The sequence below is a fragment of the Daktulosphaira vitifoliae genome, unplaced genomic scaffold (genome assembly GCF_025091365.1).
Source record: "Daktulosphaira vitifoliae isolate Bord-2020 unplaced genomic scaffold, ASM2509136v1 Scaffold_2, whole genome shotgun sequence".
In the NCBI taxonomy this organism is placed as follows: Eukaryota; Metazoa; Arthropoda; class Insecta; order Hemiptera; family Phylloxeridae; genus Daktulosphaira; species Daktulosphaira vitifoliae.
Genome location: NW_026099573.1, coordinates 36,658,513 through 36,678,989, shown reverse-complemented (window position 1 = coordinate 36,678,989; position 20,477 = coordinate 36,658,513). Strand labels below are relative to the sequence as shown.

General features: G+C 29.1%; 1 protein-coding gene across 1 annotated transcript; it reads left to right on the top strand.

Moving 5' to 3' along the window:
• Nucleotides 1-1,539: 1,539 nt before the first annotated feature.
• Nucleotides 1,540-7,290, top strand: LOC126899280 (pyruvate kinase-like). Its single transcript, XM_050674001.1, has 8 exons — nt 1,540-2,103; nt 2,171-2,394; nt 2,456-2,642; nt 3,105-3,314; nt 3,942-4,123; nt 4,178-4,423; nt 6,667-6,889; nt 6,991-7,290. The coding sequence occupies exons 1-8, from the start codon at nt 1,983-1,985 to the stop codon at nt 7,191-7,193; spliced, it is 1,596 nt and encodes a 531-aa protein (XP_050529958.1). The 5' UTR covers nt 1,540-1,982; the 3' UTR covers nt 7,194-7,290.
• Nucleotides 7,291-20,477: the final 13,187 nt, after the last annotated feature.

Sequence of the window (20,477 nt, the reverse complement as noted above, 5' to 3'; positions counted from 1 at the left end):
TTGTCGAAAAAGTCATACTTACATATTCATTGAAGTCAATGTGCTTAAAATTTGAAAAAGAATAGTAAATTTTTCCTGAAAATATTTCAAAAATTTGCTTTGAAATGTATTGATATGAGTTCTTTTTTTTTGCTTTCAAATTGAAACTGCCAAGACTCTTTTTAAATGTTTAGTTATGTACGAATATATTATTATTTTTATAAATAAAAAATTTTCTCATCACAGAGTTTTCTATTAGTAATCTTAATTACTGTGAGACTTTATTTGATACCGCTATAGTGGAAACCATAAACATATATGGCTTTAGTCTTAACTGTGCCGTTTTGTAATATTCATTTTTTGTTTTACTTAAATATATTGATGGATAAATTTAAACAAATTTTTGAAAATCTAGAAAAATACATATTTAAAGATCTTAATAATAATATATAAAATTATCATTATGAGTCAATGTCCTATCCACTAACTCGCGTATAACAATATTTTTTAATAATATTAATATAATGTTAGTTTTATTAATATTTTAGTTGTTTTAATAACTGTATAATTTACTATAACAATATATTGTTAAATTATGTTTATCTTAACGATGTTTTGTTTTACTTGTAATTTAATAAATTGATTAAATTGAGTACAAGTAAAATTTCGTATTTTTTGTAAATATACTCATTATTTATTACTATTTTTTTCTATATTGAACTTTATTTTTGCAGTTTAATCTCATATTTTATGAGAGCTTTTTCAAAATTCGTTAATAACTCTTTGTTTTGTGTTTTATTATACTGAATACTTAAAAATATTAAGTATCACATTCATGAAAGCGGCTGTCATCTTAGTAAATTGAAATCATTTGAATTACCAATTATACAATAATATTTCTGTATCAAATGATCGTGAATAAGATGGCTTCAAAAATGTCTTCTATTATTTACGAGAAAAATGATTTTAGGTATAAACGATAATTGTGTAAAAAAACGGTATTGTAACACATAATTTTCAAATTACAATCTTCTTTAAAATTTGAAATGCGCCAAAGAAAATTAATAGGAAGCTTCTACAAATTGAACTTTTACAGTAAAGTTGGGATGACGTCATAGAGTTTGTTGAAAATTACAGTTCTAAAAAGCCGTAATGATTTTCTGATGATAAAAACGTAAATAATATGATAACACTTGAAAAATGCGTATATTTTTTTTTTACATATAATTGTAAACAGATTTCTAATTGAATAATAAACGCACTATTTTTGACTAAACATTTTTTTTACGAATTTTCTATGAAATTCTTTGTAAATCGGTATACAAACAAAAGTGTTGTGGTTTCCTGTTAATTCACAAAGTGGCCAAATGGCGTATAAGCCATTGTAATAAACGTAATGTAGGTAACCAAAAAAAGGGAAGTAATAATGGCTAATGACACGGACGCTTATTCGTCCCAAAAAGACATCATTGTCGGGCGCACACTGTGGTAACGACTTGTGCGTGGGCAGGAAGTGCTTGGGATGATCACACCGTCATCAGTAACTGTAGTAATAACACGGGCAGCATATGTGTGAGAAAAAAAAACACATTCATTCAAACGTCCGTATTCATTTTGCTTTCAGCACCCTGTTCGTGCCAACTGACATGTGGATATTCTTCTGCTTTTCTTTTACCGTAATGTTACCCAACCGCCTTTACCATCTACCACCGTATCTGCGCCAATATATTCAGACATTGCGTAGCATCTTGTCTTGATGCATCACGCAGTTTTTGTATTTTTAAGCTTCACCCGGAAAACAATTTTTTTCGTTACCAGAAAATATTCAAATTTTATTTTATTTTTTTCTAATAATTCTAGCCGATTTATGGAAATAAGTCCATGGCAATCGTCTGATAAATAAATCTTATTGTTGTATTTACTATACTGATATAACAATATCAGTATTGTAACTGTACAATAAGTGTTTTGTGAATTAGTTGATTGTACAATAATTGTGTATCATGATGCTGAAAACAGCCCATTTAATCGACAGCACGACTACCCGACTGGATTATATGAGTTCTCTCGACATAGATAATGAAAATCAGTTTTTTCGTCTATCGAGTATTATTTGTACTATCGGTGAATTGATTTGTAGTGCAATCTAAATAAACACCACAATAAAAGTTAGAATTTTATATACATTTAGGACCAGCGTCTATTGCAGTTGACACCCTCGAAGAAATGATCAATTCCGGTATGAACATAGGCCGCTTAAACTTTTCTCATGGTTCCCATGATTACCATGCGAATACTATAAAAAATTTCAGGAAAGCCACTGAAAACTACAGTAAAAAAGTTGGCATTCATCGACCAATGGGCATAGCTTTGGATACAAAGGGACCCGAAATCAGAACTGGTATATTGGAAAATGTAAAACATAATATCATATACATTGTTGTCATTTCCAGTAAACTTATGAAATTTGATTTAGGGCGTTTACGCCGAGATTGAGTTAAAAAAAGGTGATCAGATACGTTTAACTGCCGACAAAGAGTTTGAATATCGAGGATCGGCCACCGATATTTATGTAGACTATCCAAATATTGCAAAAGTAGTGAAACCAGGCAATCGAGTTTTTATTGACGATGGTTTTATTTCATTGAAGGTCAAACAAATCGGTACCTAAGAAAGTTCAAAAAAGATAAGATAGGGTCAATCCGTACCAAATTATCCAGAAGTGGTTTGCACGACCACCTCATATTTTTCTTAAATTTTCAGGATTTAATATTTATGCTATAATTAGATTATAACAATTTTTTTTTTTATTGAAATTTCAACGTAAAAAATGTTAAAAATAGCTAAAACGTTAAAAAAACACACAGTTATTCAATATTAATTTTTAATAAAATGAGGTTGTCGGGCAACCATTTCTGGATAATTTGACATAGATTATGTCAAATGATAATGAAAATTAGTTATTGAATTTCTAATGAATTTTCATTGTTAACAATATATTATGATAAACAAACGATTTTGTATAACATATTTTACATATAAATGATATTCTCATAAAAATAAATCACCTTTGTTAAAAAATAAGGAATAATTCAAATATGAATTTTGTTATTTTTTAAAAACAGGTAGCAATTATATAGTTTGCATTATTGAAAGTGGCGGATTGTTAGGAAACCGCAAAGCAATCTATCTACCGGGCGTACCTGTGGATCTACCTACTGTGTCTGAAAAAGACAAAAATGATTTGAGATTTGGTGTCGAGCAAGGGGTAGACATGATATTTGCTTCATTCGTTCAAAATGCTTCGACTGTCAATGAAATTAGAAGCGTTTTGGGTAAACAAATAATAATATGAGTATTTTAATCGTGTTAAGTATTTTGAAAACGGGGTGATTTGTTAAAAATAATATTCAAAGTAAGAAAAAATCATTTTTAAAAGTAAATTTTAGGGTTAAAATTGATTAATTAACTGACAACTTATAATTATTTATTATAAAATAAATTTATTTAAATAAATAATACAATACTGATTATCGGCCAGTCAACATTTTATTTAATTTAGTTTTCATTAATTAGTAAAAATATAATTGTAGGTTTCAAATTAACTTCCAAAAGCTATCGCAAAAATCGATGCTAAAAAATAATTTATTTTTTACAATAAACATAATATTTACTATAATTCATAAAAATGAATTCAATTTTAATCTACATTTTTATCAAAAAATGAAATGAAAATACCTTTCTTTGTTGATTTGTTATTTAAAATATTGTTATAGCACGGCCAATGGGGGAACTTCTCCATCCCCTAGGAAAGTAGCATCCCTGGATATGCTACATAGTAGAAATGAAAAATATCTTGTTTTAAATTATACTAAGTTCAATTTTATATATGCTGAAGATGAAGTTGAATTTTTGTTTTGTTTTTTGAAAATGAACGATTTATCTATTTTCTATACTTTTAGGCGAAGACGGGAAAAATATTCTTATAATATCTAAAATTGGAAGTCGTCAAGCAATTAGAAATTTAGAAGAAATTATTAAGGTTTCTGATGGTATAATAATTGTCCGAAGCGATTTAAGCATTGAAATTTCACACGAACAAATTTTTTTAGCACAAAAAGCTATAATTGCTCAATGTAACAAGGTACTTTTTGTGTACAAGAACAATTCTTTTTCAATAATCAAGTAATCGATGTAGGCCGGTAAGCCAGTGATATGTGCTAGTCAAATGTTACAATCGATGATTAATATACCTCGAGCTTCTCGAGCCGAAACGTATGACATTGCTAATGCAATTTTAGACGGTGCAGATTGTGTCATGTTATCAGAAGAAACAGCTAAAGGAGTATACCCTTTGGAATGTGTCAGAGCAATGGCTACTATCTGTAAAGAGGCCGAAACAGCCATTTGGCAAAAACAGTTATTTATAGATCTGTCATCTTCTGTTAGTAAAAAAAATGTACTATGAACTATGTATTACTAAGGCGCTTCCTAAATTACTCATCACTTTTGTACTGGTGTTACTAACACTGAAAATACATATTTTTACGATTATTCCGAAGAAAAATGTAGAATATACAATATGTATATGAATATTTCTAACTTCGATGCGAAGCTGAGAAGGTATTAATTTTACTATGATGTTTTTTTTTGTGTCTGTTACCACTTTTTCTAAGCTCTTACCGAACCGATTTCTTTCAACGATATGTCAAAATATCACAAATCGTATCTAGTCGCATTACTCTCTAAAATTGAAAAAATTTCCCTCATTCCCCGTAAATGGGGGAAATCTCCAAAAAAAATTACAAATTTAAAAATCGTTAATTTTAGACATTTTTTCAATTTTTTTTACTTAAAACTGACATAACTATTTCAAAAATTACCAAATCAATATAATTTTATTTTTATAAATGCATAATGTCTTTACCTACCATTTGATGTATTTTTTTTATAAATCTGACCCTTTACATACCCACAGGGGGAGATTTAAATAGGGTGTGAAAATTCTCAATTTTGTATTTTACATTTTTAACTTTAAAATGCTATAACTATTTGAAAAATGTATGGATCAATACAATTTTTTTATGAGAAATAATATTTATATATACCTTATATTCGATATACTTTTTTTTTAAATTGGACCATTTCCCTTATTACAGGGGGGTTCAAAACTTAAGTAGAACTTTTTAAACTTAATTTTTGAAAGTGTTCCGGAAATACTGACACTTTTATTTATATATCTTAAAATAAAGCTTATTTTATATACTTTATTATGAAAAAAAAAACTTCATTTTGATTCCATGATGAAAACGGACATCAAAGTTAAAAAAAAAAAAATACGATTTTTGTAAAAAAATTATTTTTTATATTTTTAACTTTTTGAAAAATGTATGGATCATTATAATTTTTTTAAGATAATTACTATTTATATTATTCTTTTATGCGACATACTGTTTTTTTAAATAGGACTATTTCCCTTTATATATTAAAAAATATATTACATTTATAAATCATAAAAATTGTAATCAGTATATAAATAAAGAAATAGAAAATGTCATATGTCATATGTCAGTATATAAATAAGGAAATAGAAAATTATGTAACTTTTGGAATAATCCACAAATTTACAATTTAAACACTACAGATTCGCATCGAAGCGTTTTTATGATAGTAATTTTAATCACTGTCAGACATCATTATACTTGACCCAACTATGCCACGTGTCCACTAGGGGGTGGCCCTCAAAAATCGAATGTCTTTTTTTTTTTACGCTACCCCTTAAATTTTTTTTAATGGTCAAAAAAATGAGCTGTGCAAAATTTGGGACCGATCCGTTAAGGTTAATCCGTACCCCCGGGCCAATTAAGTTGAGTCAAAGAGTCAAATTTAATGGAAATAACTGATTTTTTTAAAGTTATTATTATTAAAAAAAAAATTAATTAAAAATTGTTAATAACAATTAAATTAAACTGTTAAATTTGTAATTAATCATTAATTAACTGTCCATAAAATAATAAATCTAATATAATTATCGTACTTGGCATAAAAAATTAAACTTCTAGAATCTTTTTTTAAACGAATATGCGTTTTCAAAAATTAAATGAAAATAAATAATTAAAAATCAACAAAATCAGTTATAACGTATTTTAAGACTTTCACATGTTTTTTACTGTATGTAGTGTTTTTGTGGGCTATTTACTGATAAAGCAACATTGAAGTTATTATTTTTGAATTTCTTGTAAAATTGCCTTTACTTGAGTTTTACTTTTATAATTCTAAGTTAAAAGAAAAAAAAGTTACGAGACATAGATCAGTTATTTCTATTAAATTTGACTCTTCGACTCAACTTAATAGGCCCGGTGGCACGGGTTAACCTTAACGGATTGGTACCAAATTTTGCACAGCTAATTTTTTTGACCATTAAAAAAAAATTAAGGGGTAGCGTAAAAAAAAAAAGACATTCGATTTTTGAGGGCCACCCTAGTGTCCACTGTGTAGGTTTTTTTTTTTTAATTTACACCTCAGTCTATATACAGAGTTACCGTCAATGTTTTGACGAATATATATACTTTTCTTATGGCAAATAGTCAAAACATCGTGTGGCACCCTATATGGACCAAAGATTTACCATAGAATTTTGTTTAATATAAAATATATATATAGCCAATAAAAAGAATTTTGATTAAGGTTAACTTGCCTCTGGATGCTTCTCATACTACCGCTATTGCTGCGGTAGACGCGGCCAACAGGAGTAAAGCTGCTGCAATTATTGTACTCACATCTTCTGGCACCTCAGCTCATCTTATTTCAAGATACCGTCCTCGTAGTCCAATAATAGCCATAACACGAAACGTTCAAGTAGCTCGCCAGTGTCATATTTATCGCGGCGTTTTCCCATTACATTACAATGGTAAGTTATTTTAATAATCAAATACAATACTTATGAATTTTTGCATCTCACTAAATAATTACTCGCTATTAGATAACTTATTTTTAATTTTTTTATTTTAGAACCTACATTACCAGATTGGCTTAAAGATGTAGATCGACGTGTAATATATGCAATTAAGTTTGGTAAAGGTCACGGTTTCATCAAAACTAGTGATCCTATTGTAGTTGTCACTGGTTGGAAAAAGGGTATGGGGTATTCGAACACTTTAAGAATTTTATATGTACCACAACACGAAGATTCTTTTATATTATCATTATTGTAGTCACTTAAAAAAAAAAAAATATTTTAAAAACTATAATTGCTATTATGAAAGAAAAATTTTTTATAAAACTTCAAAAAATGATTGTTAAATGATTCATTATATCTCAAGAAATATATACAAAAGATTTGATATAATTTATTCACTAATTTTACTAATTTACTTTATAAAGATATAAATAATATATCAAACGGGTGTATCTTTAATGAAAATGATCTTAACATAAATAAATGTCACTATAAAATGTGTATAAAAAGTGATGATAAATTATCACTTATTCTAAAGAGCCTAACTAAATTATATTTAATTACGAAATATTTAGCTTTCGATTCTCACCTGCAATTTTTTTCAAAGAAAATTGTTAAGACCATACAAAAATATTGTTTTTCTATTATTTTGTACTTATACTACCATTTGTTATAAATATATTATTTTTTAACGAACACTTTAGAACTATAAACCTCCATCGATACATTTTAAGAACGAAATACAAATGGGGCTGTATTATTCAGCAGTTTGTGTAATACAATTGTTATATTTGACTGTAATGAAAATATATTAATATTTCTCTATCAAACAAAATATATAGCTTTGTTGATACCTAACCTTGAAATGTAAGTACACAGTTATTGGAAAATAGAAAGTTGATGAATGTCGCTTAGTTATTGATTCATTTGTACTGACTGATATAAATTACACCGTGTTGTCAGAATATGACAATGTAATACATAATAACATGTTGTTTAACTATAACGAACCGTTATAACAAAGCCAATAAACATCGATCAAGGAGATCACCACTTCAAATACACCACAGGCATAGGTTGTATTTTTTTCAAGGGTATAGTTTTTCTTTATCGTTTGTTCTACGCACTATCGTTAATAAATATCTTAATACTGCCGACGTGACGTGGTATTAACTATCGATTCGACATCATTTTTTACACTCGCACGTATATATATGTATGTATGTATAACTATCATACATCGCCTCCGGTACCAATAGATATAATATCATAACACACGCCTCAGATCCGCGGAACTGATCTATAGGAGCAGATGTACGATACACAATATTAATAATAATAATAAAAAAATTGTTTTTACGCCCCGGGTAATTATATCGATTATTACGTATACAAAACAGTTATGGTGTGATGTGCTCAAGTTCTGATCTACCATCTAGTAATACACAAATCAAAGTATCATTTAGTGTCTTCTGCAAACGACTGTCCGCAACTGTATTCTTCACTTGATATTCAACACAATTCGTCTGTTTTGTAAGAGTAGTGTTACATGACTTCGAGCGGTAAACGTTAAATAGCAATATTATGACACCACGTCGTCAAATGTAAAAAAAAAAAAAATGGAAGAAAATCTCTATAAGTGGCCCAAAGCCCAGAGGGTCGGATTTTACGACGTCGTGTGCGGGTTACTCCGCCCCAGACGCCCGCTGCGAGGTTAATTTCATAACCAGTGTTTTTTACTCCAGTGAAAACAGAGCACAAACAACCCACCAACATTATAATGAGACCCTGCTGGAGAAATACCGCCGCTGTGTATAGCGAGGTACCAAAAATACTTGTATAATGTTATTACCGCCCATTGTATTATATTATTAACGTGAAACGTCAAAATAAACGATAAAAACTTGATGTACTATTGTGTTTTTAAAAATAATCGATACTCAGTTATGAATTTCGCATATAATCCATCACCAGTATTTGATAAACCCAAGAAGTCACCACTTCAAACGTTGTCCTGTTACTTGAAACACATCACATGAAAAAAAAAAATGATTAGGTGCTGTATGGGATTCTTCAAATTTATTATTGACTATTACAACACAAAACATGATGTGCGAATAATTTTCTCGGCTCGTTTTCAGGTTTTAAACATTTATTGTATGCGATCGTCAAAACTACATTGTAAATAGAGCGGAGGCATAAAAAAATAAAAAACCGTTTTAAGATTAAAGTAGTTAGCGTTGTACTTAATAAATTTACAAATTATGACGTGCTAGACGTGTAAACAATAATTTTGATACAGTGTTCTATAATTTCAAACATATTTTTAAAAATATATATATATAAAAGACACTAATGAGTTTTTAAGTATCAACTAGACTTTTTTCCCGAGTCATAATATAATTTTTGTATTCAATTCATTAAACAATCATCCGCTTGTCGACAAAGTCCGGAGGTATTTTTAAAGCTTTTTTTTGTTGGTTGAAATGAAATATGAATTAAATGTAACATAACTATTAAAAATAGTCATAATATTTTTACTACTGGTACAAGTTCTGTAATACACCGCATTAATATAATTTATTGTTCAAGATGACCGAACCCGTAAACTATACAGTCATGCTGATGTACAATGTATCATCAAAAAACAATACCGCATACTGTTTTGAACATGTTTTGCTTTTTTTATTTTAGTATATTTTCATTTATGAATTTTTAGATTATAAAAACAAAACAAAAATTTTAATGCGCAATTATATTTTATCTGTTATTAAAATATTTATGTTAATTTAGACGTTAAGCAAAAAAGTCCCCGTGATGAAAAAAATCATTCATTATGATTGCTTCTAAAAGTTAATAATGAATGTTTCTATTGAAAACGTGTATTATTTAGAGATGTATCCTGAAGATATAATAACACAGATTGCAGTCGTAAACAACAATTGATTTATCAATATCAATGGGCTTGCACGTAAATAATACCAAAGCAATCATTTTTTTTAAATCTTTTATGTTTGTAATAATAAAAATACATTACATATTCGGAGTAGAGCACCCAGTTTTGGTTGTGGTACGTGCGATAAAGCAAACTAGAAGACTTAACGACTACCCCGTACCGTCTATACAATTAATTTATGATTATTTAACCACACTAGATACATTGCCTTAGGGAGCTAGATTAATTACGGTGCTACGTCTCGAGGAAACAATGTTGTAGTATTATGAATGCGCCAATAACTCATCGTAGCCACGCTATTATAAAAAATGCCATCTATTATAACATAAACCGCATTGAGTAATTAAAACTGTTTTTAGAAAGCCCCAATCTATATATACGTTTTTACATTTGATTTTATTAAAGGGGCTTAATTTAGGCAACCTTTTAAAATTTTACCTAACCCTTTCCATACCTTATCATGTCTAACTATCATGAAGTATTTTGACATGTATATATATATATATATATATATACATTAACCTTGTATTTTAAAATAGTGGAAAGACAATAGAAATAATACAATAAGCCTACTGTTCCAATATATCCAAACAAATTTCAAAATGAAAAATAATATTTAATTTAAAACATTTTTAAGTAAATGTTTAATAAATAAAATAGACTTACTCGGGGCGGTGATTAAACTTGGTCGATTAAATAAATTCTCAATTCAATTAAATATTTTACAGATTTCATCACTTAATTTTTGTCAACAATCATTTTATATTTATTAATAATACTAGTAAATATTCTACTACTGCCGTTGATGCACGTGGCTTAAATGATAGACTGTCCCAAGTTTAACCATCGCCCCAAATTTTGGCGGTATTCAAACAGCTACTATCATAGCCGAGATTCTAAAATTCAAGTAATGTACAAATTGGATTATAATTTATTAGCTGTTTATAATGTATAAAAGTAACATGTTGGTGTCTTAATATATTGGCTAATAAAAATCATGACATTTTAATAACCAAGATCAGTTTACCAAGAACTATATTTTAACATAACGTAGCAATTTAAGACAAATTCCGCAGAGAGAATATATTACAAGAACTTAAGATTGGTTTACGGAGGCATAATGAAATAATATAATAAACTAGGAGATTAATGCGGAGAGAAATTATAGGTAGCTGTATGACAGCTCTAAAAGAAATGGTGGGTAGGTATTAATTATAGGAATGATTCGTGAACACGGTTGGTATGTGATGTAGGAGACCGGTTTTTGAGTATAATTTGAAGATCACTGGGACCATCGTGGATTCCTAATGGCCCCAGTAGTCAAAACTTGAAAAACGAAATATATTTTATATTTTTCAAGAGAACACATTGGATTTTCTTTATTACTCTTTTGAAATGCTTTAGAACTGAAAATAGTGTTGCTTTCATTTTTTCAGCAATTTCAATTATAATATTCATTATATCATATCTCGCAATTTTCAATATTCCTTAGTATCTTTTAACCAAAATATAATAGTATACTGGATATCAACCATATAGCATATTGATTCCACTAACACATTTCAGAAATTAATAAACCTGTTAGCAATACAAATAAATGCATGCGTACTCATATTTGGTATACAATACAAAATATACCAATCGTTATTGTATAGTTTCTTATAAGTTAATGAGCAAATTAGGAAAAATTGTATTAGGAAAATAGGATAGGATGTTCTCCTATGTTTTCTGTTTTTTGGATTAAACCATTTTATAGAACAATACAAAGTTTAAAATAGTCTAGTTCTGGATATTTCTTCAGAGTGATAGTAATACCAAAATAATACCACGAATAAATTGTATAACGGTTGACAATTGAAATTAAATATATTTCATGAGTTTAAAAAATACAACACAAGATTTTTTAAATTGCTACTTGAATCGAATATCTTTTCGATTACGACTTGAAGTGTTAACATAGGTATTGAAAACTTTCAAAGTAAATGTTGTGGGACACATGTCGTTTATATAACTAACAATACAGTTTACCATGAGGATATTTTTCTAGAACTATTACTTAATTTCAGAATAGAGAGACAAAGGAAAGCGAATATAATCTTTATCATATCTTTTAGCAACGCCATTCTGGAAGATGTATGATTTTGATAGTGAAAAGTCAAATGATAATTAAAAATACTTAATGATTTAAGAGTGTTAATTTAAATGTTAATATAAAAGATAACTTTTTTTGTTTCCAACGGACATTAATTGTTTTTTATTTCATGGCCACCATGAAAATATTCTCGGAGCAACGGCAAGTCAATCAAGACGAGACCCTACAGGTTCAAGACTGATGAGTATTAAGAATACCGTCGAGTAGGCACATTAGGTAGGCGGGTTTGTCTATAATAAGGTTCACACAACATTATGTGCCCGACGCCATTTTGATTAGTGGTGGCATGTTGTTTATTTCAAAAGCAGGTTCATAAAATGAGTTGTTCAGAGTTATCGCTTTCGGCGTGGAACCAGTCCGGAGTGCGGTTATGGAACAGAGAATGTGCCTCCTAATCATCGATAGCCGCTGCACGATCACAACACGATGATGGTCGGCCAGAGGGATCTTAAAGACGGCGTGCCGGAGACGATGAATAATATTATTGTGTATCCACCTGCGCATACACGACACGACCACTTCATTATTGTTATAATATTCTAATTTAACCATTTGTACCTACGGATTTACACAAGCAACTCTCCAAAAATTATAAAATATCGACTACTCTGTAAACGTTCGGCTATTAATAACAGTCTTGAAAAACGACCATAGTTTTACTGCGTTACATGCTCGTGCATTAGAAATTCCTGGAGCATCGTGAACCATTCGTAGAAACGCGTTTGTTACTTAAGTTATGGTAGAACTCATTCAACCATAATCAAATATCATTGTTTCGTTCCTACTTTCTTCGTTCTGTCCACTCCAGCACACCTCAAGGTATTGCATTGAGAATATTTTTTACTTTCTTTTGCTATACCTGCATATCAATTATAATCCAATGCGCAGTGACAAAACTTATATTTGTAACGACATTTGAGTATTTCTGCAAATTGCTGTGTTCTTCAGTTACCCGGAAACACATTAATTGATCTTTAGAAAACAATTTAAACTATGTCACGAAACTATAACATTAATAAAATATTAATAAAACATGGTAATAATCTAAACTGGGAAAAATTTTCTGGAAATCCTCGTCAAGTATTTGCATCCGATCCTTAGCATTTAATATTCACTCCATTTAGGTCGATCATTGATTCAAGTAAGTTAATAGTTGGATAAATTAACATGCAAAAAAGTAAGTTATCATGGACAACAATCTTGACATGATGCATATTTAATAAAGACGTAAGATGTAATGATTCACTTGAAGTCCTACAAATTATGTCGGCTACTTTTTTTAAGTGATTTGCATGCGTAACTTCTCGGAGCTAATCATTCAAATTGAATGAGAAAAATGTAATCATAAGCGAAATTCAGTGGAATAGGGGCGCTTAGCCCCCCCTAAAATTACTCTAGGTTTTTTACTGTCCAGTAGATTAAATTTATTTTTTTTATTGTTATTGGAGTTTACACACAGCCACTGTTTACTGTGAACATGCACAACAATTGTCAATTTGATTTTTCTAGTGTTAAATACAATAGTCAGACTACTACACTCAATATTTATGGAATAGTTAGTTGAGTTAAGAAATGAAATGTGATATATTAATTTGTTATACGTGAAGTGATGAACAATAAAAAATTATTTTTAATTTTCAAAATTTAAAAAAAAATTATAGCTAACTGTGATTCAGACGTCAATAATAGTGTTCATTCGATACCTGTAAGTAAAACAAAATAACAACTTTCAAATATTCTTTTAGAATATTTGAATATATTATATCAATATATAATTAAAAATTATTCTCCCGCAATAGCACAACAAGAATTAAAAGGAATTTAACAATTTAGTTTGTTTAATTGAAAAAATGCATATTTATATAGGCTTAAAATTTTGTGGTTTCTATTTTAATATTTTAAAAGAATTCCATTTATCACAATATAAAACGGTTCATTTTTATTATAAAGTCTCGTCAAAGAGTTGTAAAAAGTAAAATAATCAGTTAAAACGAAATCATTACTAATACAATTCTAAATTTCGGTGAAGCTCAATTGACTCGAACATCAAAGGGATATTCGTTAAGCGCAGGTTAATATTGTGAATTCTTATCCACAAATTAACATTCATGGCACTAATAACTTAAATTAAGTACTTTAGGACGGAGTAGTTGATGGAAACAAATGCGAGACGTTAATAATAGGTTTTTCAGCTTCACTCTAACGTATAATAATACAATTTTATACAAGCCACACATCAATTAGTGAAATTAACGAGGCATAGCCCAACACAACGAAGCTTGTTAAGAAAACCATCATTCGTTCAGTGGACTTGGAAACCACGTTCGATTAGGAATCGCTTTTTTAATAAACTGTTATATCATAATGCATAGGTGTTCGTGTACATCTCGTTTGCATTTATATTATTTCCACCTTGTTACCAACTGAATTAATATCTGAGCGACCATAAACTTGCACGGGTCATTATGCACAGAGTGGTACAACAATTACCCTTCGTGTTATTTAATAATATTGTAATTTTTTAACGTTATGACTAACATGACAAACGATATCATGGTACCTTTATAATTTCACGTACCCGTTAATTTACATGAAACATTATTTTTCAGTGTACAACTTAAGATAATTTTATAGTTACACAAAAAATATCTGTTTATTACATAATTTTGATAATAGTTTATTTATGTTTTGTAAAGACGCGTATACAAAATAGTATTAATTATTTTGCAACAGCGGCGTGTATTTTTTTCTTTTGGGGGGAGGGGTACATAAGGTTCGGACCACTCCTCGCCATGGATATAAAATCATTTATAATGGAGGTAGTGGAGTGGTTAATCTTCATATTACTTCATGTTCTATTAGCTTTTTGGATACCCATACAAATTTTCTAAATTCGCTACCGTCTGACAAAATATGATCAAGAAATAATTTTAGCAAGATTGTTAGTTATGCACTCTCGTCTCAGTGGCCTTTGTAACGATGAAAATATGTGTATTAACTTTGTTCGAAAGACCAGCGGTCAAATAACTGGCGGAAACAGTACACATCAATATAGTTTCATTAACTGTACATTCTCGTTTCATGATATCAATTCAGTATGAATTATGACAACCATCGATTTTAATTCGATTCTATTATGTTAATGATATACGTATTAATCTATAAAATAACTTAATAATATAAACAACCATATTTTACTCTATCCAGCACTTTTATACACTTTGCTTACAGCAATATGCAGCAGTTCCAATGAAAATTATTAATAAAAACGTTGCCAGTTGTTTATTAGCGTATTACAAACGCATATTTTGTTGCGTCTAATGGATTGGGCACCTTTTACGGCTACTTATAAAAAAATATATGATTTGCTGTATGTCGTGTAGTAAATAAAATAATGATATTGCAGCAAACATCATAAAGAATAAATCCACTGGGGTTCTAGACCAAGACACGAGCGGAGGAATGGAAAATAAAAATATACATTACAAGAAAATAATATTATGACTGTTAATTACCACCGAGATGTTCTTTGGATAATAGGAGTGGCGTTTTGACGTGTATACGATTTCGTCATATCAAAGCGCATAACGGCAGGACTGAAAAACTAATTTTTGACTGGGAAGGTGAATTTTTTTTTAAATGTTGTGTTGACCTCACGCTGTGCGACTTGCTCGAATTAACGACCTTCTGTCAGCGTTTAGCGTTTATTTTATTACACGCGCTCATGTCCATCGGTATAACAGCAGATTACACACCATCACGCTATAAAGTTATTATAGAATATACACTGAAGAAAATCTTAGTATAAATTTAAATTATTTATCTTGTCATCCAATCACATTAGAGTTTACGATGCATTTCGGTATCTTTGTGTGTGTTATTCATTCCAAATTCGTTTGTCTAGAAATTATTACTTACGACCGACTGGACCGAATTTATTCTACGCGTAGGTACACCAAAACCATTTTTGCTTAGCCCGTCAGTTTTTTGGGAACGTTTTATTATAAGTCGGAGTTTATGTACGTTCAACGTGATCGTATATCAGTTATAAACCGTGAAAATTAATTTCGTGTTGCTTCTCGGATAGATTAGGTCACATTTGTTATTATCAATACATTTCATATTGTAGTAGCTGCCCGGGGAGTGAACGGTAATAGCCTAACATTGGCCCCTCACATTCTCATATCTCTCAAGACATATTCTCTTCGGTTCGTTTATCAACGTCACAAAATTAACTGACAACTTTGGCGGCCGCGTACTCGGCTTAGACACTTTTTACTGCCGAGAGCTACAGATACATTTTGATACATTCCACTCGATATTAACCTAATATTATTAGAAAACGTACATTGCCTGATGAGCTTGCCGACCTTATTTCAGAATAAATGACAACCTATAACAGTTTTGAGACTTGTTGATATTTGAGTTGAAAAATTCATCAATTATTCTTTGAACGATGCACTAAGTAAAGCCTTTTAAAAACATTGAAATAATATTTTTAAGTACGGGCCTATATTATTGAGGTTAAATGAATGTGCCTGTAGGATATTTTATTTTATGTTAAATTTGGTAACCATACAATGCTAACTATTTTTAATGCCTTTAATAAAAACATTTTGACACACCAAATAATAATCCAACAAAAGACATATTTACATTGACATTGGAAAAAAAATAATTATTTCTGTTTTTAAAAATATATTTTAGATATACAAGTATTATTTATAAAACTCATAATAGAATATTGTTTTGAAAATAATTGAATTTAATTTTGAAAAATAGATACATTCGTTTACTGTATTTTATTTATTTATAATTAACAAAGAGTATAGTTCTAAATTAAATTAGTTTTTAGCAATTAAAACATAATCAATTATTGATCATGTAACTCTTAATGGCATATGGTGATAAGTAATAATGAAACCGCATTTTAAGATTATGATTTCAACTAGATATTCCGTACTATATTATATTATAATGAGATTGACAGTCGTTTAATAAAGTAATATTTACTAATAGCATAATCTTTAAGATTCATAATTACAAAATCTTTTTTTTTCAAATAAAACTCCATAAAGCAAGGACATTTTTTTTATTTTGAAGTACGCTAATCAATATGTCATTACTTATTATTTTTCAAATTCAATATACTTGAGTTGAATTTTCCAATTTTTATCTTTTATATATGTTGTTATACCCACTAATGTTTCATTTTTTCTACTAAAATATTACGTGTCATACTAATTATTTATTTTATGTACATCCAAAAATTATTTAGCGATAAACATTTTTTTCAATAACCTTTGATCCAGGCTCCGAATGCATAAGAACTCCTAAGTCTATTTTGAGCCCTATTACTTTACTAAAGTCTGAGATATCATTTCTGAAACTTTTGTGGACTTTCCTGTTATTACTATTATTTTTTTCTACGATCAATTCAATTGACACATACGAAATACAATCAACAACAAGTGTTGAAATAGAACAGTTTCTAAATGAAGGTTCTCTAATACATACTCAAGATCTTTTTCTACTTTATTTTGATTACTTAATTATTCGATATACTTCACAACTGTAATATCCGTATTTTTCGATTAATTTTCTTGTGACATTACAAAATCAACCAACATGAATTAATCTGTACTCTCCATTACTTGTAATTAGATTATGTATGCTTGAATTATTGTTGATGGTGTGTAAGCTCCAAAGGATATTAATTCGTTTACTTCTAAGTAAATATGTTTCCGGATGTCTTTTTTTTACGAAATAGGAAAAAATTAATTTGCCATTTGAACTATAATATTTATGTTGAATAACAAGTCTTAAGTTCTTTTACAATGGACGGTTTGTTACAAGTTTAGTGGGATACCTAAAACAGTGAACACTTGATAAAAAATTTTGAAGGTGAAATAACTGAGCCTATTACGTGTTTTTTTAGACCAATTACGCAAGTGTGTTAGTTCATATGAAAATTGAAAATATTTTTTTCAAATAACTTGTATTATAGAATATTCAAATGCAAACAATCATTAGTTCCGCATTTGTTTTATGCGGAAACAAATAAGGTATTTCCATTGCATGAAAATACACTATTGGATTACCCTACAAGTTTGTTATACTAATAAAATTATTCATATTATTCACAATATGACAATATCTTATTGTGTTCATATACTATATGTTAATATTCAAAAGTATCAAATGAACATGTTTTTATAAAATGATACTACAAGCAAATTGAACGGAACCTAATTTTTAAAACTCTTTTCTAAATATATAAAATAGTCGACATTCTAATTTACGTTAAAATTATAGTAATTAATATAAAAATAATAGCAATAAATTAGGTCATCATTTGTTCTACGTCAGTAGGCGTGTTTCTAAGTTTAATGCGAATATCTATGCGTATCTTTTGATCACAGAAATCAATCAAGTAACAATTTCTTACTAACGCATATATGCTAAATGGCTATTATAGTTATTAACCATCGATAACCGCCTAAAAAGCATTACGTGTCTAATGATCATCTTGCTTAACTTGTAACCGGAGGAATTAAATTTTTTTTATATTGAGGTCCTGTTTTGCTTAACATGAAACACTAGAAGTCTGACGTCAATACTAATCAGCTTACAATTAGAGTAGAATGTACGTATAGAAACAGACATTTTTTAACTTTACTAAGAAAAGTGTGTCGTATAAATCAAATAATAAACGAAAAAACCAATATAATTATATCTTATTTTGATTAATTGTCGTTAATAGCATTTGATATTAAAATGACTGATTTTGATCTATCAATAGTTATTATATAAATCCATGTGAGCAATACATTTTTCGCGAGGAATCAGTAAAGCGTTTACTATAACAACTTGACATACATTGTATTTAAACAATGCAATAGTTTTAAACGTTAGTGGACCTTATCACTTATTAGAAGAAGTACTTTTCAACAGAAAAAATGTAGTTAATTAAAAATACTGTAAATACTCTCTCATAGTGACTTTTCCAGTGAAGCTCCGAACCTCTGTTTTGTGATAAAGCTAAATTTTAGATTAAAAGTCAAAAATATTTTTTAACCACCTTCCTATTAAACAATTCTAGGTAAGTCATTATTGTCTCATAATGGTCATATATCAATAGTTCTGACAAAAAAAAAAAATTGGGGAAGAAAGACACTAAGAGAAGACGAAGAAAGACATAAACTGTGCACATATGACCAACTACAGGCGTAATGTGATGCAAAATGATATTTGAACGAAGAAATGGAGCCATGTGCTGAGTATTGCTGTTAGAATTTATTTCATTTTGACTGTAAAACCACAAATGATCCCTTCGCTTAGCGTTTTACTTTATATTGTGTTACATATTACATTAGAAACGAAAAGTGTGGCAGAAAAAAAATACAACAGATAAGCAACGACAGTGTATTCCGCAGTACAAATAACTAACAGCCATAACCTTTGACGTGCAATAAAGAGCATCTGTGCTCTGATCGTTTATTATTTTCAAAATAGATACACATTTTTACTGTCATAACACAAGCGTTTATGTGAAGGCGGTTGGTTGACATTGTGTTTGTAACTCTGCTATTATTGCAGAAAATGTCTTTACAATTTTTTTTTTTTTCATTTCCAAACATGAAAATTAACTGTTTTTACTCTTACTGTTGTGTTCATATGTGCTCGACTCTTTCAGATCATCGTAACACTTATAGTGCGTGTTGTGTTTTTTAACATTTAAATACCAGAGACAATAATTGTGCAACCGCAGACAATGTTTTATACGTATTTCGATTAAACGTACATCAAATCGATAATTATTTTATCATATTTTTATGATTTTAAGTTTGTAAATATAAACAAATTAATAATAAAAATAGACATTATTTCACGATTTACGTATAGTACAATATTTTTATGTTCGACAGTATGAAACTTTAGGGCAAACGTATTTTCGAAAAAAAAGTTGTGATTTTTAAAAGCCTACGTTGAATCAAATAAAAACTAATTGATATTTTAATATAAAAATATCAATGGATTTTAACTATGATGAAATGTTACCATATTATGTTAAAATGTACATTTCTACTGGAAATGTTCTTAACTTGTGTGTTGTTTTAATGAATAAAATTGTCAAATTAGTGTTATACTAAATCGGATAACTTTTAGCATCGCACATTATTATTTTAATTTATGAGAGGTCCTCTAGGATTTCAAAGTTTTCGCTACAATTCCATTATACACATTTTAACTTTGATTACACTGACGAACTGTGTTATTTTTTACTAGAATCTTTGAATAAACCTATTGGTACATTGAGCTTCTCACTAGCCACACGACTATTGAGACCCGTCATCACTGTATTATCAAGATGCATTATTTTCACTCATGAACAATGTGTTCGTACGGAGAGATTGGACGTTGGGAGCCGA